Source organism: Lathamus discolor, chromosome 10, assembly GCF_037157495.1.
Source record: "Lathamus discolor isolate bLatDis1 chromosome 10, bLatDis1.hap1, whole genome shotgun sequence".
NCBI classification, from domain to species: domain Eukaryota; kingdom Metazoa; phylum Chordata; class Aves; order Psittaciformes; family Psittacidae; genus Lathamus; species Lathamus discolor.
The window spans coordinates 17,340,679-17,357,397 of record NC_088893.1 but is presented as its reverse complement, the minus strand read 5'-3'; the positions used below and the strand labels follow the sequence as shown (position 1 = coordinate 17,357,397).

At 41.4% G+C, this 16,719-nt stretch overlaps 1 protein-coding gene across 1 annotated transcript in view; it reads left to right on the top strand.

Annotated features, from left to right (window-relative positions):
- Positions 1–6,238: 6,238 nt before the first annotated feature.
- The window catches only part of SPOCK1 (SPARC (osteonectin), cwcv and kazal like domains proteoglycan 1), a 288,927-nt gene continuing 278,446 nt past the window's right edge, over positions 6,239–16,719 (top strand). The window contains exons 1-2 of the mRNA XM_065690170.1: positions 6,239–6,472; positions 6,759–6,926. Of these exons, the coding sequence (XP_065546242.1) occupies positions 6,290–6,472; positions 6,759–6,926 (351 nt within the window). The 5' untranslated portion in view covers positions 6,239–6,289. The remainder of the gene's footprint in view (positions 6,473–6,758; positions 6,927–16,719) is intronic.

The window sequence follows — 16,719 nt, the reverse complement described above, 5'->3', positions numbered from 1 at the left end:
GCATTTGGTTTTCCATAAGGATTCAAGTTATTGGCAAAGAGAATCATCAGCTTCCCTAGAGAGCTTAAGCTTCATGCCTAAAATGTAGCAGCAGGGAGAAATAAAATTTTTTCTCTACATTACCTGAAAGTATTGCATTCCAGCACATTCCCAACATCATCCCTCACAGGAAAACACTGAAGCACAAAGACTGAGAAAGGTTTATGAGTATGCAAACCATTACAGCTCCTCTGTGGCTCATCTTTATTGTCCTCATCTACAGACATCAATACTTTTGTTTTATTTGCTTTAATGAAAAGAGGGTTTAGTGAGAGCCAGTAAATCCCCAGATCTTGTTGTTTTCATGCTACTCAGCAAATTCAGATCTGATGTTAACCATATGAAACTGGGCTGGTGCCAAGCCTGGCCTCTGGAGCTGCAAGATGTTCTGGAACTCTGTCCATCAGGCAGCACTGCTTCCAGACTGATTCCATAATCTCCAGGAAAGCTGCAGCTTTTGTAAGGATCTGAGTGTGTGTTCATATGAGCAAGAGAAAAGGGGGATGGGAAGAGTGGAGTAAAGTAAGGAAATGATGGCAAATGGGAGGAAGAATCATAGAATAGTTAGGGTTGGAAAGGACCTTAAGCTCATCAAGTCCCAATCCCCCTGCCATGGGCAGGGACACCTCACACTAAACCATGCCACCCAAGGCTCTGCCCAATCTGGCCTTGAACACTGCCAGGGATGGAGCATTCACAAATTCCTTGGATGAATGGAAGAAATTATCATGAAGGTCCATAAAGACCTCAAAATGCAATGATTGCATAAGATCATATCTGAGAGAACTGAAAAAAAATAGCAACAATGGGGAAAATTGAGGAAGTTTAACAAGAAGAAAAGGGAAATATGGGGAAAGAAAAAACACACTTGAAACTTCTTTCACATTTATATGAATGCAAATTTCATTTTTGTAGTTCAGCCATTGATGGTGCTCCCTCTTCCATGCAAATTTAATTTCTGAACTCTGACTATTGATGTAAATGGTGTTATTATTGGTTGGTGTTGTGTTATCTCAGTTGTTCAAAACAGGATCTTACTCTGGTAAATATTGAACAAAACCAGTTAATATTCCACATGTTAATCTCCAAATCTCTGTTTCTGTTCATATATTACAGGGAAGGTTTAAGGTGACTCTCTGAGGCTGCTTGTCAGTGGCAAATGTTGGGATGGTATTTTCCAAGCTGAACAGAGCTACAAAACTTCATCCTAGTGTTTCATCCCAGCTAAGTATGAAGTCTAAGGACAAATCTAATTCTAATGACCTTTTTCCATCTGAAAACGAAGGCTGCATTTGCAGAATTAACTCTGGCGTAAAATGGCGAGAGCTCTTTACTGCAATATTTATGTTAAGCGACTTTTGTGATGCAATTCCTAGTAAAAGTTCCAGTAGCAATAAAAGCCACTGTAAAATAAGGTTGCCATTTTACAAGATACTTTGTGAAATGCCATAAAATTACTTTCGTCGTGATCACCATATCTGCTAGAAAGATAAAGTGAAACCGTTTTTCAAATATGCAGGGATTATCTTCCCATTAAACATTTAGTCTTTAAACTGATGTATGTTCTGGTCTGAATAGACTGATTCATGTGAGTAAAGTTATTTCTTTATGTTAGCCTGCAGGTCCTGGGGACAGTATTCACAAGGCCTAGCTTTTACCTAGTGTGTCTCTGGTTTGTAGGTTCTCTCTGGAGTCAACAGCATCCTTCAGAAAACAATCCACAGCAGCTAGGATAGGCTTCTGCTCTGAGGCATCATTCAGAAGGACTTGTTCCTTTTTCCTTATGACAGAGGAAATTGAGGCTTAGCCTCAGAAGGCAAAAGTTAAACATCATGAATACCTGCCTCAATCTCATCTCTCAGTTTAAGTGTAACCTTGTATTTGATTATATGTTTTATGTGAACACAAGTCTTTTTGATGTATTTTTCTCTTTTCTCTTCTAGACACCTGTGGGCAAGATAGCTTTGCAAGATGGGAGTAGCTCAGTCCTGAAATACACCTCTGACTTCTGTAAGTGCTAAGTCACTTTATCTATTGTTTTCACTGTTGTTTTGCTTTAGTTTTGTTTCTTACGCCTCTCTACCCTAAACTGTGTTCAGCTTTTACTTCGACCAGGACTTGTTAGTATTTGGATTCACTTTAATCTGGGATATTACAACTAATACACACCAACAGAACATGTCATAGGATCTTTCCAGGTCAGTGGATCTTTTCTCTTACATTGAAACCACTGACATTGGTGTTAAGTGCTTCGGAGGGATGAGAACACAGGGGATTGCACCAACTGCAATGTCTCCACAGCATCCGGCACCACTCTGCCCGCTAGAAATCCATAGTTTTCCTGCCGTGTGACATACTTACAGTGCTTCTGCTTGCAAACCTTTAGCAAATTCTTGCAAAATTCCAGGCACTGCTGTCATAAAATGTGGATGTTGTATAGAAGAGTGGCCAGGAGCAGAGGCGAATCAGGGGGTCAGATCAGAACCTGTACTTGTAGTATTTTTAAAGAAGAGGAATTACGGTCTGTTGTAAAATGAACAAATATCTGGGGAACTTTGTATGAGCCAACAAGCACTTATTGCACAGGTTAAACTAGCTTTTTTCTGCACAATTGCCCAGCAGAGCTGACAAAGCTGAATTTGCAGTTCTGAGAATTGCAGGAGGAAATAAACCCCCTGTCTATTAAAAGGACACAGCAGTATATGGAAGATACAGAGGGATCTTAAATAAAGGTCTGTCCCACTGCTTGTACCCTTCTAGTGATATATTTTTAAATCCAGTTAAATTACAAGATTGAATTTTCCTAATCCAGTAGTGAAAGACTCTGGTACACAGTAAAGTACAGAAATGTACTTTCAACATTTGTTACTGTAAAGATTTTCTTTCCTGAGTGAATGTATTAAAAAATGAAGTCAGTGGAGTTGTGCCTCACAAGAGGAGGGGAAAAAACCATCAATAAAAGTCCGCAGAAGATTTTCAAGGCTCTACTACAAAGGCTGCAGCCACTGCCTCGAGAGCTGTGGAAGCAATCACGAAGTGATTCTCACTGCCAAGTATAACTGGGGGATGTAAAATCCTTCACATAACAATGCTTATGTGCTATTACTACTGACCTTACACTGCTGGGTACACAGCTGCTGGCTACTGGATATGATGGGAACAAGCTCGGTGCAGCTTTAGGGAGGAGTGGCTGACTTGATGCTCCAGGTATCTTTGTTTTGGTCAGGGGGAAAGATAAACGTGCTTCAGTTTTGTTGCCTGCAAGACTGGTGCTGAAGGCTTTTTCTGTTAACTGAAAGTCCCAGAGTGACCTATTATGACAACTGTAACATTCCTCTGCGTGGGAAATTTAGCTGGAGATCTGGCCCTTCATTCTTGTGTGTGTGAAATGTTTTCTGCACCAGGAGGTTCTTCTTCCAGAATGAATGCGGACAGCCTACAGCATGGAGAAGCTGGTTGGGTTATAATTACAACTTCTGACCAAATGATTTATACAGTTGAAGTGAATTATCAAGTAATATCCCAAATCAATACCGTGGCACCTTTTACAGCTGCAGGCACACATAAAAAACCTGTTTTTAACTCTTCAGTCATTGTTCTAACTTGGAACAAAGGAGCTTTTTATATCCAAAACATCAAATAGTTGAGTCATCCACTACAGGGAGATCTCTAATATTATATTCTTGGATCAGAATTAGAGGCAATCTAGCACTGTCCAGAGATTAAAAAAAACAGCCGACAAGGATGTTTCAGTTCTAGTCATGGGTGATAACCAGCACGGAGGTGAAACGTTGCAGCTGCTAAGTGATGGCGATTGCTATCAGGATTAAACAGGAAGCCTGTGTTTTATTGGATCAAGAAAGACTAGCCATGCTTTGAATATGGGATTATGAAGTAATTAAATAAATGAAGACACATTTCTGACACAAATATGCTTTGAGTAAAAACGTAGTCACTTTACAACAATGTTTCTGTAATTTATCATTCAGGTCTTTGACTGGCAAGCATATCAGCCTGCTTCACACCGAACAAAGTCTACTGAAGCCACTGAAGTACTGAACCTGGTTTATGGTGCTAATAAGTGTGTTTCACAGGGGTGAACTAACTGCTGCTATACATATGTAATGGGTAGAACTCCTATGGGGTTTGGGGGAAACAATGTTCTGCTGCTTTTTGCCAGCCTGGCCTGGCAATTCATGAGTTGAATGGTCAAGGGGTGATTAAATTGGTCTGACCTCCAGCGGGATCAAGAAAGCATCAGTGCCTCTATGCAAAAGTGGCAGCACTGATGTAGTTCCTTGTGCATAAAAATCCTCCCATACTTAGCAGGTAATGGGGTTTGTGCATGGCAGTGCTGAAATGCAGCAATGTCTGGGGTGAAACACGAGTCAAATGGAGCTGCATACAGCTGAACGGCAATAGATTTCTGTAAGCTCACAAGGGAAATCTCTTAACTGTGAGATTGAAGATGGTGCAAGATCTTTAATACCTGTGCAGAGAAGACAAATTTTCTGTTGTTAAAAGCCTTACAGAAAAGGCCCATACAGAATAAACTGCACAATACTCTGTTAATCTAAGTAAGAAAGGAGGAAGTTGGTGTTCACTCACACTGACAGGTAGAAGCTAAAGAAACCTTATTTGTCACTGAAGCTAACAGTTTCATAGGAACATCCATGCACAGCTGCGAGGTATTTGAGAGGAATAACTACCCTGGACCACCACCAGAAGAATGGGATAGCCCAGTATAGAAGGGAAGATGGAACAGGGCATTTGGATCCAGATTTACATCCAAATCTGCAGGGCTTTGGTTTGGATTTCTTCTCTTTGTTGCTTTTATTGGGTTATAGTTTGCCCTCCTGTTGGCCTGTAGCTTTCATTAGATTCTATGCACACCAAGCAGAGAAAACAATGCAGGGTGCTTACGTGCAAATGTGCTTGTTCTCTGGTATGAAAATTAATAGAACCTCATTGTTTTCTCCAGTCCCAAAGGCTTTTATGTGGTTATGCGGTATTTAGGAACTGTATTTAAAATCAGATCTAGGAGCAGAACTATATATTGAATTCAGTGCTCAGATACAGCAGTAAAAACTGAATAAATGTGACCCTTTTCTGTGTTACTAAAGGAATATCTGATGTGTCTGTCTGGAAAACGTGGTGTGTGAAATTGCCCAGCCCTGTTTCCCCCCTCCTCAGTTGACAATGTAGATCTTCCCTTTTCTCACTGGAGAATCCTTTCCCCCTCATTCCCAGACCAGTACTGAGTGGGAGGTGTCCCTGTCCATGGCAGGAGGGTTGGAACTAGATGTTCTTAAGGTCCTTTCCAACCCTAACTGTTCTATGATTCTATGTAGCTCCCCTCATCTGCCTCCTTCCTGTTTTTAAAATGGAAGATGTCTTTCCCCGGCACCCCTCTGGTGGCCTGGGCAGTGCCTCACTTCATGGTGCAGAAACTCCTCCATAGCATGGGATGGGTTGGCCAAGGGAGGAGACCTCCTTGTCAAAAGGAATGGTGAAACCTGGGATGACTTCTGCGCCTTTGGAATGTCCTTACTTTTGTAAATAGTAAAACCATTGACTCAAGGCAGTCATATTATTGGGTAGTTTCCAATGCCTAAAGGGGCCCGCAAGAAATCTGGAGAGGAGCTTTTGACAAGGGCAGACAGTGATATGACAATGGGAAATAGTTTTTAAGTGACGAAGAGCAGATTTAGATTAGATACTACGGAAAACATCCTTATTGGAGGGTGCTGAGGCGCTGGCGGAGGGTGCCCAGAGAAGCTGTGGCTGCCCCATCCCTGGCAGTGCTCAAGGCCAGGTTGGACACAGGGGCTTGGAGCAAGCTGCTCCAGTGGAAGGGGCCCCTGCCTGTGGCAGCGATTGGAGCTGGATGAGCTTTAAGGCCCCTTCTAACCCAAACTATGCTGTGATTCTCTGATTCTACGTTCTCCTAGGGCTTATAAAAGTTGACGTTCTTTGGTGTTTTCATGTTTTTACAGCCGGTTTTACAGCTCTGTAACTCCTCAGGCTGCAGCAGTAGCGAAGCCCCCTCTCCGAAGGGGCGATCCCACCATTCCTCACAGACACACAACGTGCCCCGGCCCCGCGGCGCCTTCAGCTCACACAGCGACCGTTAGAGCGACCGTTAGAATGACCGTTAAAGCGACCGTTAGAGGGACCGTTACAGATGCCTCTCCCTCAGGCGGGCGCTCGAGCGCGCTCCGCCCCTGCGCTGCCTCCGCGCCGCAGGTAGATGGAGCCAGACCTCGGCCGCTGCCGCCCGCCCGCCTCTCCGCGCACACACACACGGCACAGCCGGAGCCGCCGAAGGAGCCTCCGCGGGGCTCGGTGCCGCTCCGACCCGCACAAAGGACGGGAAGGAGGAGGAAGAGGAGCGCACGGTGCTCGCAGCCCCGGCCGGTGGCACTGCCTGGAGGTAAGGGCTTCTTCTCCGCCCTCGCAGCCAAACTTCGCGCAGGCAGCGCTGGCCGGGAGGCTGCGCTGAGGTTCCCCAGCGCTGCTTTACCGTGCCTGGTTTTTGCCTGGCCGCAGGTGGCCGGTTTTACCTTCATTGTTGTACCGGTGTTGCTGCTCCCGCCCCTCCGGGCTGGGCGGGTCTGGGCAGCTCCGCAGGCAGAAGTTGGCGAGGGGCGTGAGGGGAGACGAGCCTGAGCTTGGGTCTGCTCTGAACTTCCCTGCCCGCTCCGCTCCTCTCCCTGCAGATGTCGGGGGTGCTGGTGATCGCTGCCTGGTGCTTCCTGCAAGTGGAGAGCCGGCATCCTGAAATCATCACGAGTAGCAGCAATCATGGCAATTTCCTGGACAACGACAAATGGCTGAGCACCGTTTCGCAGTATGATAGAGACAAGTACTGGAACAAATTCAGGGATGTAAGTACTTCGTTTACCGCATGCTTCTTGTTCGTTTCGTTTGAGCGCAGCATCGTTTGGATGGGTGGCTGTTGGCTTTTAGAAGCGGTGGGTAGAGGGTTGCGGCTTGGGCAACCGGTTGCTGCTTGTATGGGGAATGCTCAGAGCTGTTTGGAAGCCAAACGTTCTCGATTACCCCATGGATTGGGGCAGTTCGGGCCCGTGTCAGTCTCACTGAGAGCATATGGCCTCCTTTGAGGAGGAACTTTGACCAAAGTTTCTGTGTTGCTGCTAAACAAGGCACTTAAATGTAAAATGATGAAGCGGTGTGTGTGTAAGAAAGGAATAGTTACCACTTCAGGCCACAAGGTGGTAAACAGGGAAGCTCGTTTTGCCTGCAAATCTGGTGGAAAACATTTTATTGTCAATTCTGCTCATGGAGATCTTTGGTATAGGGTTGGAGGAAGCAATGCTTTGACTCGGGTTTTTTCCAGCCTGGAAAACAGGGGCATCTTCAAGATATGTTATGACTTGTATCTGTACAAAGCAGATCACTTAAGCTTAAAATTAATTCTTGAATTCCCCTAGTTTAGATACAGTTGTGTACATTAAGACCGGGACTGGGGGAAAGGAAATTCAATGCTCATGGCAAATGTAACATTTACGGTGCTCCTGGTGAGGGCTGTGTTGTCTGTATGTTGAAAAGCTGTCTTAGAGCGCAGACAGAAACCCCTGCTTAGGTCTGCGGAAAACTGAGTAAAGGAATCATTGCTCATAGCATTAATCATGAGCGCACGGAGGTTAAGTGTTCTTTATTGCATGGGATTTGTGCACTGTGGCTGCAGTGTGACACTGGGAAAGCAGAGAGTAGAGCTGGTCAGCAGTCCTAGTGAGAGTTCGTTTGTTAGGAAGCTTTGGTGTTATGCATTTGTTTCTGTGGTGTAAACAGTGTATCTTGCCTTGCAAAGAAGTCAGAGTATTAAATATGACCTATCTCTGCCTAGCTTATTCTCTGTTTTTCTCTAGTTGCAGTCACGTCTGTGTCTGAGAAATCGTGCTGCCCTCAATCTCAGTGTAACAAAGTAGGGCCTTAAGAATGGTATCAACAGATACATCAGAATGTATATTTGTGTGCAGTCACTGAGATGACATCTACCTACTGGGTTGACTGAAGTTCTCATATAATAGGTATCTGGAAAAGCTTGTGCTTGTGCAGTAACTACTATTTTATTAAGGGGATTTTTACAGTTAATATGGTTTCATAGATTTTTTAAGAGGCGGCAAGGGAATCTCTGTCAATATCTGGTTTACACTCCTGAGGAGTGCAGGTTAAGGATTTCACTTGTTAATTTCTATGTACAACTTGAATTCAGCAGCACTTGAAAATGGTACGTTGAATGAAGGCCTGACAAATTAATCTGAAAACACTTTTAACTAGGGACAGATTTATGGCAAGGGACAAATGTATAGCAAGGGACATCTTTCAATAGTCTTTCAAACTGAGGCCTTGTATTAATCACACTTATTGAGCTTAAAGTTCTTCTTTTTTGAAACCTGGAGGCCTTGCAATTTCTCGTCCTCTTCCCCCAATCTCCCAAGTGCAATTGTCAGAGAAATGATTCCTCTTCCTGGGGAAGATGTTTGTGAAGATTACCTCTGTCATGTTTTAAGGTTTCAGAACTGAAAATGCTTTTTTAGGCTTTCTGAAAACACTAACCAGAACTGTAAAGCCTCAAAACTTTTTCCTCATAAAATGATTTTTTTCTGTAGGAAGAAAACCCCAAAACCTCTTCACCAGTCCTCTGCCAAGCAAAAGCAAATGGTAGAGAGTTCATGTTAAGTTTAGGTATCTTTCTACCCAGCCATCTTTATGGTTCTATTTAATTACTTCAAAGCTAGCATGCTACCAATGCATATGATTACCCATTAAATATTTTATGGGGCAAATTAACAGAGACTACCAATAACCTCCTGCTAAGCTTTTTCCAAAGTGAAAATATAAAAAGCTTGCACATGTAATTAAGCTCATAATAACTTGCCTTCAACCAAAGTAATTTATTGTATCATAATCTTCTGAGAGGTTCTGTGTCCACAGATGATGACATGCATGGGTAGAGCTGCTGCCAAGGTAATAGGTATAGCAGAGACAGCACACTTCTTGCATGTCATTAGAAGAAAATTGGTCCTTGCTTCATGGTGATGTTGTTGGAGATAGATTGTTAAAACATTTGTTAAAAGACTGCCTGGTGAAATGCAGCGTAACGGCATTGACCGGTGTGCATAGGATAGATAGACTAGCATTTCATTCCTGATTGTTGAATTACAGGGAAGCTGTCTTCCCATCTTCCCTTAGTTCTCAAACTGTAGCTATACATACCATAGATTGTTACTAGATGACGTTCTTGATATAGGCTTTGCACAGGAGGCTGGAGTATAGAAGTAGTGTTTCAGTTAAATCCTTCTGGGGTCTGACACTACAGCTACTGCAGAGCAGGTGGCTTTGTTCGTACCCTGTAAATCAGCAAAAGCAAGGTTGCAGTCATTGTCATGATTACCTTCGGTAGCTTTCTGAATTGTTGTTGTGTTGTATAAATAAAATTGCACAAATACTTACATAACTGTGTCTTTATGTACAGTAAAAGAAACACTTGTGCATATGGAGCTAAGGTTTGACTGGTTTGGATGTGGTGACTTTAAACTCTACGTGCATGCAGCGTAAACATCTGCATACACATGTGCCTATAAATCTATCATAATGTTGCAGTACTTGATAATATTTTAACAGATGAAATATAATTGATTATAAAATTTTAAATTGGTCTTCTCTGAACTTTTTCAGTTCTTTTCAAAATCAATTGGTTGGCCAGCCTTATTGAGCTGTGGTCCAATATGGCCTCATTTGAGAAGACGGCTATTGATCTCTTTTTTTTTTTTTTTACTATGACCCATATTTCTTTTGGGTGAGGACAGCATGGTAGTTGCACTTAATGGCCCAGCAGTCATTACTCTTCTGGGAAAAGAGAGCACAGAAGTACACCTCATTTGATGTCTGCATTACATCCACATAATCAGGCTAAATTTTTAAGTCTGTCTGAATTTAATAGTGTGAAATGATGACCTGTCAACACTTCCAAAAGGCCTCGAGAGATCTGTTTAAAACAATACAATACAATCTTTTTACATGATTTGAATACAATTTGTAGTATGTTCAAGTGCTCCATTTTTAAGAACAGCAGAGCCTGTAAATGTATGTTGAGACCAGTGTGACTGATCTGTTGTGAAGCACATGCTGTGGAAAATCTTGTGTCCTGTCTAGTATCAATGATTGTCTAAATTTCTAATGTACTAATAGGCTTTCAGTACCATCTGAACTTGATATTCCTGTCTGTTTTCTGCCCCGTTTTCCTTGTCTGCCATGGACTTTCTATGTGACCGTTGACAAAATCCTAGCTTTGTCTTAATTCCTATTTTATAGCTGGGGAGAATAGTATTTCTCTTCCTCTGAACTGTATTATTCACCTAATCCAATATTATTGCAGAATGTGGCTTGCTATTTACTTGAGTAACTGACTAGGTCTAGTTTAGTAAGTATCTAATTCAGTATAGTTATTGCTAGAAAAGGAGGAAAAATAAGCAAGGTTGGAAGGACTTGCAGCTATTTCCTTTGTACAGATTTCAGGCTTGGGAAAGCAGATATCAGGGATATGAGGATCAAATTAGACCTTTTGATATCATGAGCACAAATATTAAGGCCTTGATCTTTCAGTCAAATCTGTTGAGAAAGATCCTTTGGCTTAAGAGGATCTTAAGCACAAATTCCACACCTGAATGTAAAGTGAATTCCTATAAGCCTCAGAAAACATTTATTATGTGAGTAGCCATACAGGTAATTGTAATAGGTCACAGAGCAGCTTATCATTGTGTCCACAGAGGTTTGGCACAGGAGACATGGAATAAGTGTCCTCTTAGTGCTAGGCCTGTCTTTAATCAAAATTATATGAACAGACTAATTCTATTACTTCTACTTGGACTTATAACTATTATATTATTAATGCTTATCTATAAAAAGGTAATAAGTTCAACTAGCTTTGAATTAAACTGCAGAAAGGACGAAAAAAGTTAAATGAACTTGGACGATATCTAGTATAAACTATAGAAGGAATTTCTGTGAAGTTGAAAGCTAAGAATCTTGGCATGAACTCTGGTTTCAGTGCATGCTCATGCATGGCAGGCTGCCAGACCACGTTCTGAGCATTAACTAAGCTCTTTCTCTAAATTTTATTGCTTAAAGAGTTTGAGTCCAGGCTCTCATGTTAAAACCACCATGCATTATGTGCCTGGAGATGTTTTGAGACTGTGCATGTCTAAGAAGCAAGGTGTGAAATGTCATCATCTGTGTGTCTATGTTTCTCAGAATTATTTTGGATAGGTATATATAACTATCAGCATTGTGAATAGTTATATATAAAGTAGATTACATTAGATGCCAGATTTCTCAGGGGGGGTCATAGATTAACATCCACTGATACAATCCACTGAAGAGACAATTTTGTCAGTTATTTATGTACATCACCTTTCTGAGCCTATGAGTTTCTCCTCACGCCTGCTCTGAAGTGCAGAATGAGGTGGTAAAGCAAATGCAAGCCTGGAAGAAGAATACAGGTCCCCCAGCTCTTAGCCGTGTCACTGATGGATTGCTGGATTTCGGGCTGGCTCTTCACACTTCCTCACTGCTTTCCCTGTTGTGCTTACCTTTGTCTGATTTGTTTAGCTCTAAATTGAAAATGTGGTAGTGAAACTTGATAACAGAATGTTGGAAAACATGACCAGTACTGAGAAGGGTTGGAATACCAAGCAGGCAGAATTGGAAGACCTTGGGAACTCAAGTAATAGAAATGAAATGAAATTTAGAAGTACAAAGTAGAAGGTCATGGAATTGAGAGCTAACATGAATTTATTCGGGGTCCTGACAGCTCAGCTTGAAATAGATGAGAAGGAAAACCTGTGTACTTTCATTGATTTGCAGAGTTATTCTAAGTAATGAAAGTAATGCTACTCTGAGGAGATCAAATATATTGTAGGAGTGTATAAAATGAAAGATTTCTGCTTCTGTTGAAGACATAAAATTGTACAATTTATAGGAGAGAATACTTAATTACAGATGTTATGAGCGCTTTGGATCAATGAAATTCAAGAAAGAAATTTTCTGGAGTTGGTGAAACAAAGGCCTTCCAGCATCACAGGGGAAAAGAGCTTTTTTTGCTGTATTAGGTTACTTGTCAAAACTAATTGCCTAAGAGTAGATTTGCTTCAGAAGAGAGGTACAGCAAAATCTGCTTAGTGTGAAGCTGAGATAAATAAGTAGATAATTTTTGACGAAAATATTAGTCCACCCATAGTTTTGTTTTAAAAACCTATCTTAATGAGCTCTTCAGTTTCAATATGTAGCTTGTATTTTAACAAAAAAGGTCATGATTAGTAAACTGTAATGAAAGAACCTGGATTTGTTGATTCTAGAGGCCCTGCAGTCTTGTATCACTTCTGCCTGTTCATTAAGTTTAAAGCCCCTTGCAGATGGTTGTCTTGCTGCCTACCCATGCAGCTTCTAGAGTGGTGGAACCTGACCTGTGGTACCCAAGGATCCTCTGATCCTTTGGGATTTTTAAGCTAACAGTTCGTTTATATAGACTATGTTCCTTCTGCTATCTCTTTCCTATTAGATACCTGCCTTCAATGTGATCTTGCTGCCAAAGATTCAACCATTTTTCAGATACCACCTGATAATGCTAGATCATTGTTTGGGATTGCATTTTATTTTTCTATGTTGTATTTAGGTCTACAGGTGGAATGAAGTATTTTTGTGCTAACAATTTATTACCAGAACATCACGTTTTCTACTTTCTTCACTTTGAACCTAAGCACAGTTTTTTTCTGTGATTCAGTAATCAGCACATTCAATACGTACATTCCTTGAGAAACCATTCAGGCCCTGCTAATTACGTAGCAGTGAAGATAATCATACAGAAGATTACAGTGCACTTCAACATCTACTTGCTGGGTAATGGATACACTTGGTCAGTAAAGTGATGGGGTTATGTGATGGGACACAGGCAGCTCAGGCTTATTTCTCATGAGATTTATCATTCCAAGCCCACCTTAAGGTTTAATTGAAGGGGAAGATAGTGTGTATGGATTCCAGTGGACAGAAGTACAACAGAGTTGAAATGTGCTTTATAACTACCCAGAAACTCTTAGAATAGGTTGTCTCTTACCCCAGTTCTTACTCAACAGAGGGACAAGGCTGGCATGTAAATGTGATTGAAAAGTAGAGCTGAGATGTACCTGAATGAAGTTTAAAAGAATAGCAGAACATAAGACTGTCCATGTGTAACTCATTATCATTTTCTTCCAAACAGATATGCTTATTAAAAATGCCCTTCTCAAACTTCACACTTTCCTTCTGCAGTGGACAAGGAGAAAAGTAATGGCATTTTTGTCAGAATAATTAACTTGGAAGGTACAGAGAGCCAGCTTTTTGTAATTAACTGACACTTATCCAGGTTCCCTAGGAATTACCCAAGACTCCAAAACTAAATAGGTCACCGGAAAACCAGTGTGTAGTTTCTGTATTTCATGTCTCAAATAACAACTTGAATATTTTCTTCACTTTCTGTAGGCTGCAGTCACAAATAATATCCATGATAAAGTTTTCACTAAGATGTTTTATAGTTTTTTTTTTTTTAAGTAACTATTCTTGTATTTTACTGTTTCCCTACCCCACCATTTTATAGAATTTGTTGTCCATAGGGGCTCACTTTATTACAAATTTAATCTGTACTTTTGTCAGATTCCTGGGAAGCGAGTCTTCTGTTACTTTTCTGGATGGGGAATGTATGCTTTAAGAGTTTCAATGGGAATTGTAGGAAATACATTGATGTGAAGAGCATTCTGCACCTTTGCAAGGACAAAAGAGAAATATTTTGCTTCTCGATCAGTGGTTAAAAGAATAAAAACAGTGGAAGAGCAAGTTTTGATATATTGCAGTGTCAGCACCTGTGGGGAGAGGAGGAGCAGAAAAAGCCCAGCAAATCAAGTCCTGGCACTCAGTAGTGGGATAGATTTTGGTTATGTATTTATCAAAATTTACTCCTTTAAAAGGAAAAAAAGGGGGGAAAAAGCCCGTCACAAATGAGCCATGTGTCATGTCAAACCATGTTGGTGTGATAGAAAATGGGTGGATTAAAAATAGTCTCAGGAGGCTGAGTTTGGATGTGTCTGTAACAACTGTTATCAGGTTCAAGTTTCCATGAGTAAATAATATCAGATTTATTTCAGGTAAATTGTCTAGGCTTAGGGTTGAGATAATTAGGCTTGCTATTTTCAAGTGCCGAAAGGGAAAGCTTAGTTATGATACTGTGTTTTGAACATCAAGGAGATTATTGCCCTTCTTTTTTGTTTGAGATATTTAGCTGTTTGCTCTACATTGATGGTTTTAACCAGGAGGCCAGAAATGTACAGTTTCAGCCTGTTTCAGTCTTCAATAATGTGTGCATTTTTTGAGGATAAAATATGAGACTGTCTGAGATTGGGGTCAGGCAACTGAGCTGCTTTTTCAGCAGCTAGGACTTCATAAGGGAAATGGAGGTCAAATATTACATCTAGGATATGAAAACTCTTTTCTTTTAGGTAGCAGCCCCTGAATAAACAGATGTTTGATTATGTCTTTCCCTGTGTAACCAAAAATGAGATTAATCTAAAAGAGCTGTAGTGAAGTCTTGGTTATGTTGAAGCTCATGACAAAATTCTCAAAGACTTTCGTGAGGCCTGGGTTTGATTCTCATATTCATCATCTTCCTGTTCTCTTAGACAAAGAACAACTGTACATGAAAGAGCAGTTAGATTAAACTTTGGCTTTTGGAGGACACTGTGTAATTGGAAAAGGCTGAAGGGTCAGGTGTCTGGCCAGCTCCATCAAAGTCCCAGGAAGAATCAAACTTCCTGAAAATCAAACTTCTACAGTCTACAAAACACACACGTTACAGATTTCAAACAAAACAACAAAGTGGAGTTGAAACAGAACAAAGTTAAGGTAATGCTGCTACTTCAAGTGTGGATTTCTGTACTTCTGATATTTAACTCTGTGCTAGCTTTGCATAGGGGCTTATTCCTGCCGGGTTACCAAGTTGTAACTCTGTTAGTGTGTCACCAGGCAGGTAACTCCAGCAGTTATCACTGGTGGATTTTCTGCTGTGGGTTGGCAGCTAAATGCATTTGGACTGAACATCTAACTTCTAATGCGTTTCAAGGCCAAGATAGGATTCAAAATTCACTTTACAGATAAATTACTAAGCTACTGGATGGAGGTTTTGGCAGGGAGTTGGTTGGTCTTTGTCTGTCACTTCTATAGTTTGGTTTGTAATCCAGGCTAACAGAAAATCATTCTCATTAAATGGGTATAAGGGGCATCAATTAATTCTGTGATTGTAGCTGTCCTCTTAATGAACTTGATGTCATAAATCCACTTCACTGATTGCTTTCTCCTGGGCAGATAGAAAAATACTTTATTATAAATTACAGTTACAGTAACTATATTCAGATTGGTTTTTGAAAAAAGGTTTCAATAGATCACGGCATACAGTTGATTTCTGACTGGTGCTGGGATTGATAGAGGCAGTGGCACTTGTCTGTCTGTGCAGGGTGGTTTTAAACTGCCTAGTCAGGAAATCCAGCTGTGTATACAAATTCCATGTGAAACTGCGCAGCATATTCTGTGAATAGTTTGTATGTACTTTTTAGCTTGGAGACCTGTCTTCATCCTTCCTTCCCTGAGTTTGCTTGGCTGTTCAGAAGTTCATTTCGGCACTGCCTTCTAGAATTTGTTTATTGTCCTCCCTGCCTTTCTCTTCAAGTTGTAGCAGTCGGAGAGCTTGAACCCAAAAAGGAGATTGAGGTAGAGGCAGTTGTAGTCACTGGAACTGGGCAGTGAGAGGCTTAGGTTTTTAGAGAATGGAATGGGAGGGAGGCTGAAAATTATAGTTCCAGTGACTGGAAGATGTTTTTAGGGCAATGTTTCTGTGTGTGCTAGGGATGTTGAGGGTCTTGGTAGAATTTGATTGCAATCGATAAACGTTAATAAAGATCACTTTTAGAGAATCGGAAATTTCTGTCATCTCTCACTTGATGATAAGAGTCTGAATACTGATTTCCAGGACGACTCAGTTCTTGCTTCAGTGTTTGTGTACGCGCCGGTACCGACCATGCTGCAGGCGGAGGGGCCTTGCAGGGCCGGGGCTGCCAAGTGGGGCTCGGAGCTGTCCAGTGCTGAACCCGTACGCTACGCCTGGCCTGGGAACAGCCCACTACTGGGGCATTCCTTGCCGCACTCAGAGCGCTGCTCCGATGAGGTTAGGCATAAAGAGATGTATATCTCGATTAGACAGATGTAGAAGCAGAGGATAAAGCTAGCTTGGAGTTATCAATCAAGCTAATGCCAGATCCATCAACAAATGTTACGTCGTGTAAGTCCCAGAGCAGTGCTCCTCTACTGAGCTATGCACTGGGTTGGAATACAGAAAGACAAAGCTAAGCAGATCTCTGTTCTTCCTTTGGGTATGTGTGCCAGTATCTGACAGCACTGTTTATAGAGTCAAATTCATTTCTTGTTTGCTAGCATAAACTTCACTCAAGGTATAGAAGAGATAAATTTCTTTATTTCTAAGTGAAGCCTAGCCGTTCATTATTTATTTATCTATCTACTTATTTAGTGTGAGGTAGGTACACCTCTAGTTTGACATCATAACAAAGGGGGACTAGT